Source organism: Bos mutus, chromosome 19 (assembly GCF_027580195.1).
Source record: "Bos mutus isolate GX-2022 chromosome 19, NWIPB_WYAK_1.1, whole genome shotgun sequence".
Classification (NCBI taxonomy): Eukaryota; Metazoa; Chordata; class Mammalia; order Artiodactyla; family Bovidae; genus Bos; species Bos mutus.
Window position 1 is genome coordinate 47,567,443 of NC_091635.1, and position 19,019 is coordinate 47,586,461.

At 37.9% G+C, this 19,019-nt stretch overlaps 1 protein-coding gene across 1 annotated transcript in view; it reads left to right on the forward strand.

Moving 5' to 3' along the window:
* Positions 1–17,220, forward strand: part of TAF15 (TATA-box binding protein associated factor 15) — a 30,286-nt gene extending 13,066 nt beyond the window's left edge. The window contains exons 8-16 of the mRNA XM_070390488.1: positions 8,054–8,088; positions 8,693–8,725; positions 10,014–10,123; positions 11,166–11,295; positions 13,478–13,570; positions 14,155–14,236; positions 14,353–14,441; positions 14,543–15,197; positions 16,890–17,220. Coding sequence (XP_070246589.1) covers positions 8,054–8,088; positions 8,693–8,725; positions 10,014–10,123; positions 11,166–11,295; positions 13,478–13,570; positions 14,155–14,236; positions 14,353–14,441; positions 14,543–15,197; positions 16,890–16,929 — 1,267 coding nt within the window. The 3' untranslated portion in view covers positions 16,930–17,220. The remainder of the gene's footprint in view (positions 1–8,053; positions 8,089–8,692; positions 8,726–10,013; positions 10,124–11,165; positions 11,296–13,477; positions 13,571–14,154; positions 14,237–14,352; positions 14,442–14,542; positions 15,198–16,889) is intronic.
* Positions 17,221–19,019: the final 1,799 nt, after the last annotated feature.

The window sequence follows — 19,019 nt, forward strand, 5'->3', positions numbered from 1 at the left end:
CTCTGGGAAATCCAAGTGTTTCAGTCTGTAGAAAATAAAAGGTAAGTTTAGAATTCTAGATTGGAAGATAGGCTGTTCTTTAATCTTGAATCCCCTTGGGATGGGAAAATATTAGGAAGCAATAGCAGAGTATAAAGTTGAGGTTGGCAGAGGAGAGAAAGATTGTATGTAACTGAACTGTTTTGTTCCTATTTTTAAGTAAATAGTTACTGAAATAGTACAATGTCACGTACCATTGTGTATTTTGTCTAGACTAAGCTGTGGAAAAGGAATGACTTTTTAATTCAGCTTTCCTTTTTTTTTATTGTTTTACCAGGTTTTGGTATTTACTTATGGCATATGTTATGAAAGCTGGTTTTAAAATTACTTTCAAGTATATCTGTAAATTTAGCACTTTTGCTCTAAAAACAGGAATGAAAAAATAGTTGGCACTTACTGTCCTCAGATGAAATTTGTACATTGCAAATTTCATGTATAAAATATATAGGCTTGAAGGATAATTTGTGTTCTTTGGGAATTGAAATTGTCAGCAGCATGTTAACTGGCAATAATACCTCAGTACTCTTTTGCTTCTTAGGGACTGAGTGAGTATCTGTTCCCTGAGGTAACCTGAGAGAATCAGTTACATATAGCACTGTTAATTTTTCAACTGAGCCAGGAATTCTATCTCACTGACTTTCTGTTTAGTGTGCAGTGCTTTGATCTAACAAATCTAAAGTCTAAACATATTTGAAAAACATTTATAAGACTTGAACATTAAAAGTTTTGATTAATAGCCAAAGTCAATGTATTAAGGTAGAGCAACTCTGTTGTATGCCTCTTCGTTATCCAAGAGGATAGTGTATCATCATGTGGATATAAGTGAACAGTGTACAGGGATACAGTGCTTACTCTCTATCCATAGCTTCCACCCCTCAAACAGCATCTCAGACAGGATAACTAACAGGTTACGTGCTTTTCCAGGTAATATGTTTTAGATCAGAGGTCCCCAACCTTTGGCACCAGAAACTGGTATTGTGGAGGACAATATTTCCACAGAGTGGGATTGGAGGGGGATGCTTTTGGGATGATTCAAGTGTTTTACATTTATTGTGCACTTTATTTCTATTATTATTACATCAGCTTCACTTAATATCATCAGGCATTAGATCCTGGAGGTTGGGAACCCCTGTTTTAGACAATTAGCTGCCTTGGGATGCCATATGTTTTATAGTATATCATAAGTTTAATTTTCATAAGGAGGTTATAATTATATGTATAGATTACCTGTTAAATTATGTCTGTCTGAAAATAGTAGAATCCCACTTTTTAGAAGGAGGAGAGTAGGGAAGTCGTTAAAAATATGTTTTCAACTTTGGTAGATGACTTATCTTAGAATCAAAGAGTTGAAGGACTTTTCCTGATAAAGGAGGAAAGATCCATAGCTTAACCAACCCCGGTGTTTTAAGCACTTTGATAACTCCTTGGCAACATATTTCAGTATAATTTTTGACCCAGATATTGAATCATGAGCTAAATTTTTGATTTTCAAAAATTTTATTTAACCTTAGAAGCTCTTCAAACAAAATCTTATAGACAAGCCCAATATATATTAGGTCAAAATGTCTGGTTCAGGTCAGGGTAGAATTTGGGGGTGGGGAGGGGTTTTGCCCAGTTGATATCTATATATATACATACACTCCCTCCCTCCCCCTCTACTCCCCTTCCCACCCCACTAGTAAATGGAATGTACATAAAAGACCTTTTTAAGAAATTTATGTAGTTGCTTATGTTTACTTTCTGTACTGGATTGGCAGACTTCAGTGAGAGGCCACATAGTAAGTAATTTAGGCTTTGCAGGCCACATGTTTTCTGTTGCAGTTGCTCAGCTCTGCTCTTGTAGCACCAGAGCAGCTATAGACATATAAATGAATAAACATGGTTTTCTTCCAATAAAACTTAGTTTATGGGTACTGAAATACGAAGTTCATATAATTTTCATGTGTCACAATATCTTGTTCAGGATGTGATTTTTTAGCTTACTTACAGGAGTAAAGTATTAAAAAAAAAAAAAAAAAAAGGCCCAGTTTCAGGGCTTGCTTTCCTGTACTTGGTTTTACATTTAAGTACCAAAATACCCAAACATCTTACGTTAGTCTTCATTAACACTCCCATTTGTGTTTGTAATCATCTTATTTAAAAATAGCAAAATTGAAAATATCCTTTCAGGGCTGTTTGAAGAATATCTGACATTAGTTGGGTTTATAATTAAAGAAGAAGGGGCACAGTTTGCTGGTGAAGGTGGGATGGGTGGTAAAGGATGGGACATTCTTAAGACTCAGGTTGTTGCTTGACTGCAGAAAGAATTCAGACCAAAGACATCTGTGAGCTTTCCAGTTACCAAAGAGAAACATGTGAAGACTATAGGAAACAATGTTTTTCTTTGGAAAAGCACTTGCAGCAAAAAAGATTGAATTTCTAATTGTCATCTATTAAGTTGGTGCAAATGTAATTGCGGTTTTGAACTGAATTTCAAATCATTATAACTAGGTTCAAACACATCTTTTGACAACAGTAGAAGCTGTTATAATCAACCATTTTGGCCAACGACAGATAAGTTTGTTTATTCCTGTAGCATAAAAATCCATGCTTCCGGATTCGATGAAAGTTTGGAAAGCATTTTCTGCCTTCTACTGGTTATGGAAGCATTTTCCCTGCAAAAAGTTGTCGAGATGCTTGAAGAAGTGGTAGTTGATTGGCAGGAGGTCAGGAGAATGTGGCAAATAAGGCAAAACTTTGTTGCCTAATTCATTCAACTTTTGAAGCGTTGGTTGTATGGTGTGTGGTTGGGCCCTTTCTGTTGACCAATGCCAGCTGCAGGCATTGCAGTTTTTGGTGCAATCAATTTGCTGGGCATACTTCTCAGATGTAACGGTTTTGCTGGGATTCAGAAAGCTGCAGTGGATCAGATGGTCAGCAGGCTACCAGATAGCGACCATGGCCCTGTTTTGGTCCAAGTTTGACCTGGGAAGTGCTTTGAAGCTATTTCTCAGTCCATCTACTGAACTGGTTGTCACCAGTTGTCATATAAAATCCACTGTTTGTCATAATTCACAATTGCATTGAGAAATGGTTTGTTGTTGTGTAAGAGATGATGACACTTCAAAATGATTTTTTTGATTTGCAGTCAGCTTATGAGGCATCCACTTATCAAGCTTTTTCACCTTTCCAGTTTGCTTCAACTGCCTAGTAATCATAGAATGGTCAACATTGAGTTCTTCAGCAACTTCTCATGTAGTTGGAAGAGGATCAGCTTTGATGATCCTCGCAGTTGGTCGTTGTCGACTTCTGATAGCCAGCCACACACATCTCATCTTCAAGGCTCTCATTTCCTTTGCAAAACATCTTGACCACCTCTGCACTAATGTGTTCATTAGCAATTCCTGGGCCACATGCATTGTTGATGTCGTGCGTTGTCTCTGCTGCTTTATGACACATTTTGAATAAGAAAATTGCCCGAACTTGCCTTTTGCCTAACATCATTTCCCTAGTCTAAAATAAATGTAAAATAGACATCAAATAATAAGTCAGTTAGCAAAAAAAAGTGAGAAATGTGCATTAAAATGATGTATAACATAATCACATTTATTTGAGTGTATTACAGTATCAAATAGCAAAGTTCAACAATGCAAAACCACAATTATTTTTGCACCAACCACATAAAATGCCACTGACCTTCTAGTGTACTAGAAGCTTAAAGCCATAATTTTTCTCAGTGTTTTTAACTTTATCATTGCAGTGAATGCATTGTAAAATTACTAAAACTAGATAATCATTTTCCATTATTAGTATGTCATCACATTAAGTAGTTTTTTAGGCTTTAACATCTCAAGTCTCAAAAAGTTATCTTGAATTGTGAATGTTCTTAAAAGAGTTTTTGAATAGCTTGCTTGGAAATGTGCATGTGTGCTAGTGATAGTCCAGACAGTGCTGCCCAATAGAAATATAATGCGGGTCAGCAGTGAGCTACAGATGTAATTTAAAATTTTTTAGTAGCTACATTAAAAAAATAAGTTAATTTTAATAATAAATTTTATTCTAATATATCAAAAATATTTTATCATGTTATTAGTATAGAAATTGAGATATTGCACATTCTTTTTTTCATATGAAGACTTCGAAATCCATTTTGTATTTTACGTTTAGAGTACATGTCAGTTTAGGTTCTCCATATTTCAGAAGATCAACAAACAGCTGCATATAGCTAATAAATGCTGTATTGGACAGTGCAGCTCTAGAATGATAGATTCTTGGTCTTCTGAAATGTTGATAAGTACTGAATCCAGAAAGCCTTTTTACCACACCTATATGGAATGGGAGGAAATAGAACATAAATACTGAAACTTCCCTGTGGTTCAGTGGTTAGGACTTCTCCTTCCAATGTAGGTGGTACAAGTTCATCTCTGGTTGGGGAGCAAAGATCCCACATGCCTTGTGACTGAGAAGCCAAAACAAAACAGAAACAAAAAAGATTTTTAAAATGGTCCACATCAAAAAGATCTTAAAAAAAAAAGAACAAATAGAGCTACTGTTGAGAAATGGGATCTAAATCCACTTGAGTCATTTATGTTTGGAATTAATATTAGTCTGGCGTGCTGCAGTCCATGGGGTCACAAAGATTCGGACACAACTGAGCAACTAAACTGAACTGAATGTTGGTCTTCATATCCAAAAAATTACATTCTGGACTACTGGTATGAAAAATCAAACATAGTTTTTTTAAGAACTAATCTTTTTCAACTTTAGCTATGTTGCTTTTTCTCTCTCGGTATTGAGTTTTCTGAGAATAAAAATTCCTGGATTCCCCTGTTACTTTTGGAAGTTTTAGTCCTTGAATATAGATATATTTGGAGTTTTAAAAATTAAATTTTGGAAATAGAGATTCTGTCGAAGAACATTTTCTTTCTTGACAAGCACCTGAAATTAAATCTGATTGTCTTCTCTAAGTATGTAATGCTGTAACAGTGAAGGAACCCTCAGTCTACCCTTGAGTAGGCTTCTCATCATTTTGAACCTGGGACAACCATTTCTGTAGTTGAGTCAAGAATATACAGTTGATTTTCTTATGCAGGGGACACTCAGTCATAAATTTGAGTATGGTTATATTGTGTCTGTAGTAAATACCTCTACTTCTTTACTTTAAAACATTCTTCAGGAATTCTTTGTGTGTACAGTTTTGCTTTTCCTGGGAAGAGAAAAAATTTGTTGTGGCAAACACCTTGACTCAGATGTTCATATGCCTTCATGTCTTAATTTGCTAGTGAGGCCTTAGCTTAGTTTATAGAAAAGGGACTTGTAACTTGACTGAAGATTTGAAAGAAAGATTCGTAACCAAAGGCCCGTCTTCTGTTAACTGATTTGGTAGTGGTACTATTTGAGGTTTGTTTACTGTATTTAATACAATGTTTCCTGGTAAGGAACTGTAATTAATTGAACTTTGTTAATAAGGAAAGAAAAGTGTTGAAATACTGGAAATTGAAAGAAAGCCCCACATAAAATCATAGATTATCTAGACAAGTGCTTCACTAACTGTAATATACATACGAACTCCTTGGGGATCTTACTAAAATGTAGATTCTGATTCAGTAGGTCTGGGTGTGCTTGCTTTTCTGAGACACTTCTAGGCTCTGCCTTTGTTGCTATTCTATAGACCACCTTTCAGATAGTAAGGATGGAGACCAGCAATCCCTAACCTTTTTGGTACCAGGGACTGACTTCATGGAGGACAATTTTTCCGTGGACTGAGGATTAGGGGGATGGTTTGGGGATGATTGAAGTACATTACATTTATTGTGTACTTTATTTCTAATCTAATGCTGCTGCTAATCTGACAGGAGGTACTGGTTGGGGATCCCTGGTGTAGACCCTTATTTTGTGAAAGAGGAAACAGAAGCCAAGGGAGAATTACTGACTGATCTATGTTTTCAAGATTGATTAGTGATAGTTAAGACTATATATCTTGAGTCTCTTAATTTGAAGACTGGTACTTATTTAATATACTGTGTTTGAAGTGTTCAGCTGTTGAATTCTCAAAGTGCTCAGTAATGATGACTTAAGTTAAAATATTATTATATGGAGGAATAGGAGATTATAAACCTATTCAGATATTTATTTTATATCCCTTTATATTTTACAGGGAGTATGTCCTTTTTTTTTTCCCCTTCTTATTTGTTCAAAGTTGTATTGCTGGCCAGAATAGATATTCCAGGAACTAGATGATGTATGAAATTGTGTATTTTCCCCCCATTGCAGCCAGATATGAACAGTTTGATTCTTGGTTAAGGTGACAGCAAAATAATTCAGTGGTATCTCTTCCAGCACTTAGTTGTGAAAAATTTCTATTTAAAAAAAACAACAACAACTTTATTCTGGGTATTTTAATGTCCTGACATAGGAATATGGGCTTTATATTTTCACTACTTCTTTTATCATCATTTCTAATGATCATATGATCATCTTTGAAGAAATCTGAGATATCTTGTTTCTAATAAGATTTTTAGCAGTTTAATCTCAGAACTCTGGCTTCCTTTCCCTAAAGAGTTAAGCAGTGATAAAAAAGGCCATTTAGAAGTATGGGTTGATGGGAGGGCTTGGGTAATGTTCTGAAAGAGAGGTCTTAGATACTCAACAGGAAACTATGTACTTGAAAGACCTGAGCTTCTCTTTGTCTGCATAGCCTTGAAATAGGCTTATTCTCCTTTTTAGATTTCCTGGGTATCAAATAAAAATTAATAGCAAATTGAGATGCTTGTGTCTATAACTGTATACCAGTTTCAAGGGAAATTTTTTTTTTTTAACATCAAGGTAGTTAGAATAGACTTAAAAAATTCTTTCTCATTTATTCAGAGGATTTTTCTCAGGATGGCTCAGAAAACCCATCTTGATGGCAGAGTTATTATTAAAGGGACATTAGTACATTGGAGAAGGAAATGGCAACCCACTCCAGTGTTCTTGCCTGGAGAATCCCAGGGACGGGGGAGCCTGGTGGGCTGCTGTCTATGGGGTTGCACAGAGTCGGACACGACTGAAGCGACTTAGCAGCAGTACATTGGAATAGTTTCTTGGGTTATAGTAGAAGATGAGTAGTAGAAAATTAGGTATCACTATCTGAAAACTTGTTGATTATTTTTATGTCCGTATCAGCACATGAATCTTAGAAGATAATATGGTTCAGTTAAGAGAAACAGACTTTTAATGTATGAGTATTTAAAGAGTTCCTTGATAAGAGAACTTCTTATATAAAGCTATGCACACAAGGGGCATTGACTTAATGGCAGTGGAAATTGCCAGTTAAAGTCATTTCTTGTGGAGTGTGTAGCATTCTGTCTCTGACATAGTCTCCTGATTGGTGTGCAGAGCATGGGTTGGCTTGAATTTCAGCAGTTCTGTGATGAGATCTAGCATATGCCAATTTAAAGTTATACTTTCTGCTAGCTCATTTTGCTAGGTATCTGAATGATTTGAATTTTTAAGACTGCTTTCATTCAGTCTCACTTTTGTGTGTATTTGTACCTCGCTTTTTCCCTCATCTCATAAAACCCACTGTTTGATATCACAGTAGAACATAGTGCTCAAGCTTTTTCCTCTCCCATTCTGTCAAAATTTTAACCTTGCTTTTTATTCTTCTAGGCCTTTTCCTTTTTCTCATATTTAACAAAAATATCCCCTTGGAAAGAATGTTTGCTCTAGTTTAGCATTCTTCCTGTTGTGTCTTCAGTTTAAGTTGATTTGAATAGTATCCCTTTGGCTTGGGGTTGGGAAGATTTTAAAGTAAGAGTATATTAGATATGTTCTGTAATGCTCTTGAAAAGGCACCCTTGTGGAAATAGATCCTTGGGAAAACATTTAGGTGAAAACAACATTTTGAAGTCTATGAAATGAAATTTACTGGAAAGTTAGAGGTGCTACTGTTTCCTGGGCACTCTACTTGAGACAGTTAAGTGTAGATTGAGCCCAGGGCTCAGCACATTAGAGACTTAAGGAAGAAATCATTTCTTCAATTTTTCCTCTGCAGTGGTGGTGACCGCGGTGGCTTCAAAAATTTTGGTGGTAAGTGCTGAGTATCCCAAAATGTTTCAGTGGAAATGCTATATAAATCTAAAAGCCACCAATATCCCGCAGACGTAGTCTAAGCCCTTTCTTATTCTGTTGAGGCTGGTGTGTGTTGTGTGCTTTAAAAAGTTATATACATATTTATCTCAAAATATTAAAAAGACAAAGTTGATCTCAAATAGTCCAATGGGTTTCTACACAGTGAATTTGCATGAGAGTCTGTGGTGACCAATGAATGAGACCGTCACTGGATTTTGTCAATAACGTTTTTTAATAAAGGTAGCTGACATGGTGTTTTAAAATTACTAGGGTTTTCCAATCAGCCTTCACAATCAGAGCTTAACAAAAGTGATACTAGCATAACGCCAAAGTGGCTGGTGCCGTCTGGGACAAGCTTAAGGGAATATTGACATTCATCTTGATTTCTTAAACTTTTAATAAAACTTAGTTTATATATTTACTTTGTAAATCTGTGATGGTTACTTACAAGGATTTTGAAAGTATTGACTTTTCATGCCTTGGTTATTATTACTGTTTTAAATGATTTCTAATGAGTCGCCTTAAATAGCTTTCTTTTTCTTTCTCTTTTCTTTTCCCTTAGGTCACAGGGATTATGGACCCAGACCAGATGCTGGTAAGGTTTATAATAGTTTGTGACTTTGCCATTAAGGAAATCTTAGTTTTCCATTTTTTCAAAGGAAGAATATGTGTGTTTGGAAGAGTTAGGACAGGAGGAAGATTTGACTTGATAGTATTGCCAGAACCAGGAAGCTTCCCTTTTAAAGATGTTCCAGCAAGAAAAATTCAAGGGGTTTGGAAAGTTTGCTAAGGAAAATCACTGTTTGTGCTTTCCGCTGCTCCCTCCTCTTGCTTTTGTGAAGAAACACTTGATTTTGTGTTGCTCATTAGCATTATTTATTTAATGACTATATATCAGGTACAAGAGGATTCGTATCATTGGGGAATTAGAAGTAGAATAGCTGTGTTGAAGAAAATATGTTGGATTAATAGTCTGCTTAATGGGCCTAAGAAACCTGAAATCATATATGAGAGAGTTGTCTTATTCTGCGCAGAGGTCCCTAATTTCACATGCCTTTTTATTTTCAAATGAGGTTCATGGCTACCTGGAGCCTTTTGAAAGTTATGATTTAGATATTATTAAAAATTTGAGTTAAAAATTTTTAATATATATTGAAATCAGAACTTGGTTTTTATTAAGATGCTAAAGTACTCTATGTGGATGTCAGTTTCTGAATTATCTCTTGATGGACTGAATTTTTGTACATCTTTCTTACTTTGTTGTACTAATCCAAAAGTATGTGAGTAAGGTAAGGTGTGTGTCATGGTGCCCCTAATTATCTCATGAGTATTAACATATTCTGGTTAAGGTACATAGATTACGTAAGAAGTCCACACTCCAGTATCATTTGTCTCTTATTTATACCCTCTGGTATATATAAAGCTTATTACAGTGAATGGGAAGTGAGCAATTCTGCTGGCTTGCTTGGAAGTCCAGAGTGTCAGATTCGGGGAATTTCTACCAGAAAGCCTTAAAAGTATTGATTAGCCAGAAAGAATTAAAGCCCTCCGAAGAAAGGAATGCTACTTTATACTGACTTTCTTCATCTCTTCCTGAGCTTGAGTCCTGTATCTGAATTTGAAGAGTAAGATTTATAAGATCTTCAAAGTGTGGACTTGAGCCACTTTTCATGAAGTTTAGTTGTAAGAATTGACCTACCAAACAATTACTGTGACCACTTTGTATGTTTATCATAAGAGGTTTCCTGTATTGGTCCCTCTTCCTTTTGGTCATAGAAATGGTTGAATATTGGACAATAAATTACTGTTCTTGGTTACTAAACAGGATATAGTTAAACCTAAGCAGTATATAAAATTAATCATATATATTTTTTTTCCTTTAGATTCAGAATCTGATAATTCAGATAACAACACAATCTTTGTACAAGGACTAGGGGAGGGTGTGTCTACAGATCAAGTGGGGGAGTTCTTTAAACAAATAGGAATCATCAAGGTGAGTTAGAAGTTGGCTTATGTTGCAAATCTCATAATTATTAACATTCTGGTTAAGATACATAAATAATGTAAGAAGTCCACACTCCAGTATCACTTGTCTCTTAAAATTCCCTGATGCATGTGTTCACCCCTGGCTGTAGGCCTTTGGTAAATTTGCTAAATGCATAAAGATTTTATTCCTTGCTTTGTGTTTACCTTTCCGCAGCCTTCCACAGCTTTGGTTTTCAATCTTAGTACTCTAAACATAGTCTCTGCCTACCTCCTAAAATTGTGAGAACCAAATGAAATTGTGTGAACATTTTTATATTCTGAAATAACAACATATGAAAACCCAAGTTATTACAAACAACTTTTTATGTTGGTATTTAATGTCTGCTATATATTTGCCCAATATAATAATGCTTTATTTCATAACTTTATTGTACTTAAGCGTCTTGTGCACTGTTTCATTAATAAATTTTCATCTTCAACTAGAAAGCGGCATTTAGAGCAGTGTTAGTAGATTATAGCATTTGCCTGAAATCAGGTTTTTTTGGGTGTCTGTGAAATTACTTGAATTTTTTTTCCGCCTCTTGGGGAGCAGACATTTCTTAAGAAATTAACACATTAAATATGTTAAAAAAATTATCATAGTTTTGAAAAGTAAAAATTCTTGTCTTCCACTCCCTTCTCAGCCAAATCCAGTGTGTACGCCTTATTGGTAATTTATTTGCTTGGTGAACGTTCTTCTTGGTTTTTTTTTTTTTTTTTTTAGTTTTACAAGGTAAATGTTTATATGAAGCATTATGTTTATTTCTTTGTGGGTTTGAGGAAATTATATATGGATAAAACAGTATGACGTATCATTTTTATAGTTTGCTTTTCACTTAATGTATTTTAGATTTTCCTTTTCAGAACCTACAGATAACTTCACTTTTATGTTAAGTTGGTAGTATTTATAGTATGGATATGTGAATTCCTTTAAAAAATTAAGTTTTTAATTTTCTGTGTGGTTCATCACTTTTTCTTAAAATACTAACACCAGCTTGTTCGTTCCTCAGACAAATAAAAAGACTGGAAAACCAATGATAAATCTATACACAGACAAGGACACAGGAAAGCCAAAAGGGGAGGCAACAGTATCGTTTGATGACCCTCCTTCAGCTAAGGCAGCCATTGACTGGTTTGATGGTATACCTCATTCATATACTTTCAGTGTGTGGTTTTGATAAATGTTTTCTGGTCTTGAAGTCAAAATACGTTCTGGTAGACAATGATTATCTTCATATTTACTTTTTTAGATATCCTATTGAGAATACAGGCCAGAATTCTTATATACCTTTGGAAGTGAGATGAACTGTTTCTTTGTCTAAAATATTTCCTAATGTCATCCTTTGTGCTTGAGGCCACCCTCATAGAAATGTGAAGGGTTGGCCTGGTTAACTATATTCTTTTAAAATTTAGGTTAATTTCCCTTCAAATACAATGTTAATATGTAGTAGAAGACTTGTACAATAAGACATTTTTCCCCCTGAAAATAAGAAAATATTAAAAAATAGAAGAAAGGAGTAAAGCTTCCATAGTCTATATAGAGAAAACTACTGGTATTTCTTCCAGCTTTTTAAAATGTATTTTAAAAATAGTTTTATCATTCTACGCCAAATGTAGTTTTGTCTCATGCTTTTATTTCCTTGATGTCTTATCATTTATTGTTTTTGTTGTACCTTATATTGGGGCTTCCCAGGTGGCGCTAGTGGGGAAGAACCCACCTGCCATTGTAGGAGAATAACACTGCATGCTTACTGTAGTTTATGAGCTAGGCACAGTTCTAAGAACTTTATGTGCATTAACTCAGATCTTCACAGTAACCCTGTTAGTTTTTTTTTATTGCTTTTATTACCATCTTACAGATGATGAAACTCAGGCAGAGAGATAAGTAATTTCCAATATCACAGAAGAAGTGTAGAGTTAGGGCTCAAATTCAGGCAGTTGGACTGCACTGTCTCTGAAGAAGTAAATTGTGTCTGATTGATAGGCACATGTGGTTTCTCCCAGTTCGAAGATTATTGCACCTGTGTCTTCCAGTACATAGTTGCATTTTAATCTTTTATTCTGCTGCTGCTGCTGCTGCTGCTAAGTCGCTTCAGTCCTGTCCGACTCTGTGCGACCCCATAGACGGAAGCCCACCAGGCTCCCCTGTCCCTGGGATTCTCCAGGCAAGAACACTGGAGTGGGTTGCCATTTCCTTCTCCAATGCATGAAAGTGAAAAGTGAAAGAGAAGTCGCTCAGTCGTGTCCGACTCTTAGCGACCCCATGGACTACAGCCTACCAGGCTCCTGCATCCATGGGATTTTCTAGGCAAGAGTACTGGAGTGGGGTGCCATTGCCTTCTCCGAATCTTTTGCTCTAAGCACATCTTATCCTCTTGCCTTTGAAAAGCCAGGTCCATCCTCCCTCACTTCTCTGTTTCGTAGTTTCTGTGACTCATAAAACTATTTAGCTTATAATAGGTTAAAACAGTTACTCTGTCTTTCCCTCATAGGGCAAATGAGCCTCTTAACAGAAACTCCATAGCTCAGATCTTAATTACCAGGTCTTTGTAGAGCTTTTAAAATATTTATCCATGGTTTGTTTCCTATGTCAAAGAGCTTGCTATACCATTTGACACTGTGGAAGGTTGCCAGTCACAGCAATTAGAATTTGCTGAGGGGGCTAAGACTCCTAGATTTATAACTATTTTATGAATCCTTGGGCACCTTTTTCTGATATGTCTGTTCTCTTGTTTAATATATAAAGTGAAAAGGCTACTTTTGTCTCCAAGGCCCTGGGACAGCAGAATATGTGCATATGTACATGCATATAAATTCACAAATGCACACATTATTTTTAAAGATAACTACCTCAGATGGTACCAACAGTATATAGTAAAAATTGAGTTTCCTTTCTACCTTTTCACCTACTGAGAGTTAAGCAACAATAGGCAGTGTATAAATAGGCATATGTGTGCATATGCATGCATGCACACACACACACACACACACACACACACACTCATTCCCTTAAAAAAAGAAATGGTCGCATACTACATTCATTGGCTTTCATGTAAAAATGATTAGACATGAGCTTTTTTTTGCTCAGTAAGAAGTGACTGTCTCCCAGTGACAAATTTGTTCTATTCAGTAGATTGTGTCATATTTTAGTACAGTTACCTTGACTCTTGAACGCTACTGTGTTTGAATTTCTGTGAGAACGTGTGAGTTATTTCTCTGAAATTAAAAATTTCCGAGGCAGTTTTATATTTTGTTAAGAGGTGGAAATGTGGAGTAGCATTTCTTCAAAACTATTTTTGTTTTGTTTTGTTTTTTTTTTTAGGAAAAGAATTCCACGGCAATATCATTAAAGTGTCCTTTGCCACCAGAAGACCTGAATTCATGAGAGGAGGTGGAAGTGGAGGTGGGCGACGAGGTAAGATTCTTGTTCACAGGCATTACACAAAGGGTTAGATTTTCTGTCTTAAAGTGAGATACAGAATAGAAGATGAGGTAAATAAAGTGTTATAACAACTACGAAAGGATGGAAAAAGGTTCTAGAATCCCTTTGGAAAGCTATATAATGCAGTTTGTTTCAGTTGAAAATTAGGAGGCAGTTTAACTGATTCCTAATTTGGTAGTTGATCTGACCTGTTTGTGAGTTCCCTGATACAGTTACTGCCAACTTATTTCTGTTGTGTCTTAATTTCTTAAATTTGAAATATGTCTTCTCACCTAATCTTTATCACTGAGATTCTCAAACTGAGGAGGGTACTGTAGAAATGAAGTTTCTTAGTGCATTATTTGAACTATAATGTGCACCTTGGAGCTTCTTCCATATTTCCTGTGTTGACTGAATAAGTAAAACCCCAAATCAGAGAATCATGGAGTTCTGCCATAAGAGGTTAATTTGCGGGGAGCAGCCCAGTTATTGATGAACACGTAGTTCTTTCATCTGATGCTTTTCCTCTGCTTTGTTAATATCTGCTACTGATTCTTCCCTCCTCCTTACTTACCCAGGCCGTGGAGGATATAGAGGTCGTGGAGGCTTTCAGGGGAGAGGTGGAGACCCCAAAAGTGGGGACTGGGTTTGCCCTAATCCGTAAGTATCCCATTTATTTTGGTGGATGTAGGAGTTGGGATTGGATTTGGAAGGTGCAAGAGGGGGTTCTGAATCCATTGCAAACTGTTGAGCATTTTATTTTTCTTCTTTCTTAGGTCGTGTGGAAATATGAACTTTGCTCGAAGGAATTCTTGCAATCAGTGCAATGAGCCCAGACCAGAGGACTCTCGTCCCTCAGGAGGAGGTGGGTCAGCCTTAACGGCATCTGCTTCTAATCTTTTGACTAGCATTAAGGAGGCTTTCCATGATTCTGCTGGCCTTACTGGTTTTCATTTCCACCTGCAGATTTCCGGGGAAGAGGCTACGGTGGAGAGAGGGGCTACAGAGGCCGTGGGGGCAGAGGTGGAGACCGAGGCGGCTACGGTGCAGACAGAAGTGGGGGTGGCTATGGAGGAGACAGAAGTGGTGGTGGCTACGGAGGAGACAGAAGTGGGGGTGGCTATGGTGGAGACAGAAGTGGGGGTGGCTATGGTGGGGACCGAGGAGGTGGCTATGGTGGGGACCGTGGTGGGGGCTATGGAGGAGACCGAGGAGGCAACTATGGAGGAGACCGAGGTGGCGGCTATGGTGGAGACCGAAGCGGCGGCTATGGTGGAGACCGTGGCGGCGGCTATGGTGGAGACCGAAGTGGCGGCTATGGTGGAGACCGAGGCGGAGGCTATGGAGGAGACCGAGGAGGCTATGGAGGAGACCGAGGAGGCTATGGTGGAGACCGAGGAGGCTATGGAGGAGACCGAGGAGGCTATGGTGGAGACCGAGGAGGCTATGGAGGAGACCGAAGTGGGGGGGGTTATGGAGGAGACCGTGGTGGTAGCGGAGGCTACGGTGGGGACCGAAGTGGAGGCTATGGAGGAGACAGGAGTGGTGGCGGCTACGGAGGAGACCGAGGTGGAGGCTATGGAGGAGACCGAGGTGGCTATGGAGGCAAAATGGGAGGAAGGTGAGTATTAGAATGTATTCGCTAATGTTTCTACCTCACTGCTCCTAGATTTTAGAATCTAAGCCCCTTTCATCACATTTTCTTCTTGTCCAGTTTTTTATGACTTGAATTTCCCATTGTCAGCTCTTTCAGTTAGGATGGAGAAGATCCATTTAGTTCCCTACTTAGTAATTTCCAAAATTTATTTTGTTTTGGAAATTCTTGAGATCTTTATATTTGAATAATGTATGATAGGTGTGTGCATTCTTATAGCTAAAGATAATAGAGATTGAGAGATGATTTGAAACTGTGTAAATCAGGGATTCTTTTTTTTTTTTTTACCAAGTTTTTTGTTTATTGATCTTGTTCTGCCAAACTTGGCATCAACTTTTTCTCTTGCTTGCTATATGGTGCACTCCCTCCTAAGTTCTTATATATTCTCCAGATTTGTTTCATTTTATACAAATGAAGACAGTAATAGTTAACAGTAATTCTGACCTTGAAAATGCTTCTTAAAACCTAACATTTTCTATCAACATTCTTATCTCTTTCCCAAATTTTCTGATCTTAATCTGAGGGGCAAGCATACCTTTTATAGGGGTGTGCTTTTTCAGTCACATGTGCTACCTTGCAGCTGTTTCTTTGGAGATTGTTACACTTTTTCCAGAATAAAAATCACTGGTGGTACTGATGGGAGTGTGCGATGCACGTGAAAGGTGTAGAGGCAGAAAGAGTTGAGTAACCAGTGATGGAAAATAATTTCAATTACTGTACTAAGCTTCTCTATGTCAGAAACAGTATAGGGCAGCCAGAATTAGTATAGCATAGAGTTAAGAGCACAGAGTTCGGAGACAGACTTTCTTCTTTGAAATCCTGGCCCCACCACTTATTATTAGCTGTGTGACTTAAAGTAAGTTACTTAACTCTTTAGAGCATCATATTCTCATCTGTAAAATAGGGCTAATGGCATTTAGCTCTATTTTGTGGAGTTGTATTAGATTATATTACAGCTGGCCATGATAATCACTGAATAATTGTTACCTATTAGTAATGATCATCTACTGAATACTTCTTGCTGCCAAGTCGCTTCAGTCGTGTCCGACTCTGTGCGACCCCATGGACTGCAGCCTACCAGGCTTCTCCGTCCATGGGATTCTCCAGGCAAGAACACTGGAGTGGGTTGCCATTTCCTTCTCCAACTGAATACTTCTTAGTGTGTGGCAAATTGTGTGAAACTGTCTTTGTATACTGGAGTTCCAGTCCCTCTGTCAACCCCAGGAGTAGATGTACTTTCCATTTTATGGAATAAGAAATGTTAGGTAACTTTTCCAAGATCACATAATAAGTGGCAGATCCAGAATTCTTACATGAATGTGTTTGCTTGCTTATTCCAGTAATCTACTCTCTTTAGAGTGCTGGAATGGCAAGGTCTCCAACCTGAAATACCACAGTGGTTTAGTCTTTATTCTAGATGAAAAAATTTTTAAGAGAATTAGTCACAGCAAAGCTTCTAGGAACTTTGTGTGTCTTAAAGCTGATAAATTAGACATTTAGTAAGCACCTTCTAGAAGTAGAGAAATACACTAGGCATATTGTCATCCTTATAGAAATTTGTCAAGCAGATGCTAGTCAACAGCATCCTGAAGAAGGGTCTGATGCTCCCACTTGGTAGAAAATTAGAATTTAGTCTGGCTCTTTATTTTTCATTCCTAGAAACGACTACAGAAATGATCAGCGCAACCGACCATACTGATGACTGTTTTGAATGTTCCTTTGTCTCTGACAAGATCCATAGAGAAATTGCCAGAGTTTGCCTGCTGCTTTCCTCGTGGCCTCTTCTTGGGTAGTGAAATTAAGTGACATTTGAATTTTTATTTGGGTGGGAGGGTGGGGACAGTTTTTTCTTTTAGAAATGTCAGTTGAAATATCCCCCTTTAGGTTCCAGCCTTCTCCTTCTCAACTCTTGAAGCTAAGTGCGTTGTAAAATATTGCCAAAATGGAAAGTGTTTTGTAATACTGCAATAAAGAATGCTTGTTTTGTGGACTTTTGTACAGTAGTGCATTGTTTGGTCACACGTAGGGTGCAGTTGCAGCAGACTTGAACCCTAAAGAATTAGGAAATGAATTCTACTTCATGAAATTAAAATGTTACTTCCAACAATATTTATTGATCTCCTACTCCGTTAAAAATAGTAGTTTCCAAGCATGACTGTGTGTCTGAACCACCCGAGGAGGTTGTAAAAATGCCAAATTCCTAGGCCTCATCCCAGGTCTGCTGGATTAGAAACCGGTGGGATGTGGGGAGGTAGAGCTGGGAATCTTATTTTAAGATCACCAGGTAATTTTGATATAGTTAGTTGACAGCTGAGTATCATTTATTTAGGGGAGTGTTCTAGATGCTGGGAATATGGAGGTACAAGAGCTGTGTAGAAGAGTTAGGGTTTGACAAGCCAGGGTTAAGATACCAATGTACAGAGCATGTTATTTGACATCTTTACAATATTCTCCTATCCTTACCAAGGATAAGGTACTGCATCAATGCTGGACATATTGCTCATCAAGCGAACAGATAGTGTATAGTTTGATAAGGGCCACAGTAAGAATAAATGCAAGGTCCTTTGATGGCTGGTTGAAAGGATACTTAACTGGTCAGGTGGGGTTGGGAAGGCTTGATGAGTATTGAAAGAAGACTAGGAAATTGGTTAAAGTAAAGAGGCTGGGGTGAGGAAATGATGTTCCAGCAGAAAACTGACATGAATAAATCAAAGAGTTAACAGAATGAAGAACAGGCTATTTACTTGAAAACTGTATGATTGTAATTGGAAGAAGGAATTTAAGAATGGGCATGCAAAAGTTAAGATGGAGAGGTAAACCAGCTCCATGATAAGGTCCTTACATTTCGTTTTCCCCACGCCTCCATATGGAGGCGTCATTAAAACATTTTAAGCAGGGGAGTGGCCTGACCTGAGTGGCATCAACGGAAAATTCTGGCTGCCTTGTAGAGAGGTTGGACTGGAGACAGAGTGGTACACCAGGTGAGAGATGATACTGGTCTGAGCTCAGATAGTGACTGGACAAGGAGGTAATAGATTTGAGAAATGAAGGGGGAAATTTGACGAGATCTGGCTGGATGTCAGAAGTAGTGGGCGGAGAAGGCAATGGCAACCCACTCCAGTACTCTTTCCTGGCAAATCCCATGGACGGAGGGGCCTGGTGGGCTGCAGTCCATGGGGTCGCTAAGAGTCGGACACGACTGAGCGACTTCACTTTCACTTTTCACTTTCATGCATTGGAGAAGGAAGTGGCAGCCCACTCCAGTGTTCTTGCCTGGAGAATCCCAGGGACGGGGGAGCCTGGTGGGCTGCCGTCTCTGGGGTCACACAGAGTCAGACACGACTGAAGCGACTTAGCAGCAGCAGCAGGCTCCCTCCCCCTACAGTCTTGCACCTCTAAAAACCATTTTTCATACAGTAGCCAACAGTATTATATGTCATGTCTCTTTAAAGTCCTTTCAGTGACCTCCTATTGTATGTAGGCTATAAATTTCTTACCTTGGATTACAAAGCCCTGTGTGATCTGGCCTTTGTCTCTGCCACCTCATTATAGAACATTTATCCATATTAGCCTTCCTTAACCACTGCAGTCCTAGTTCTTAAAGGTACCAAACGTGCTTCTGTATATGGTTTGTCTCGGATTCTCTTTCCTCATGCTTACCTGGCTGACTGCTTCTCACCACAATGTTGGGTCACATCCCACCCTCCCTCCTAGGTCTTTGCTGGCCTTCCTATGTACAATACTTCTTCCAGTCACACTATCATCACCTCTTGTAATGTCATCATAGTA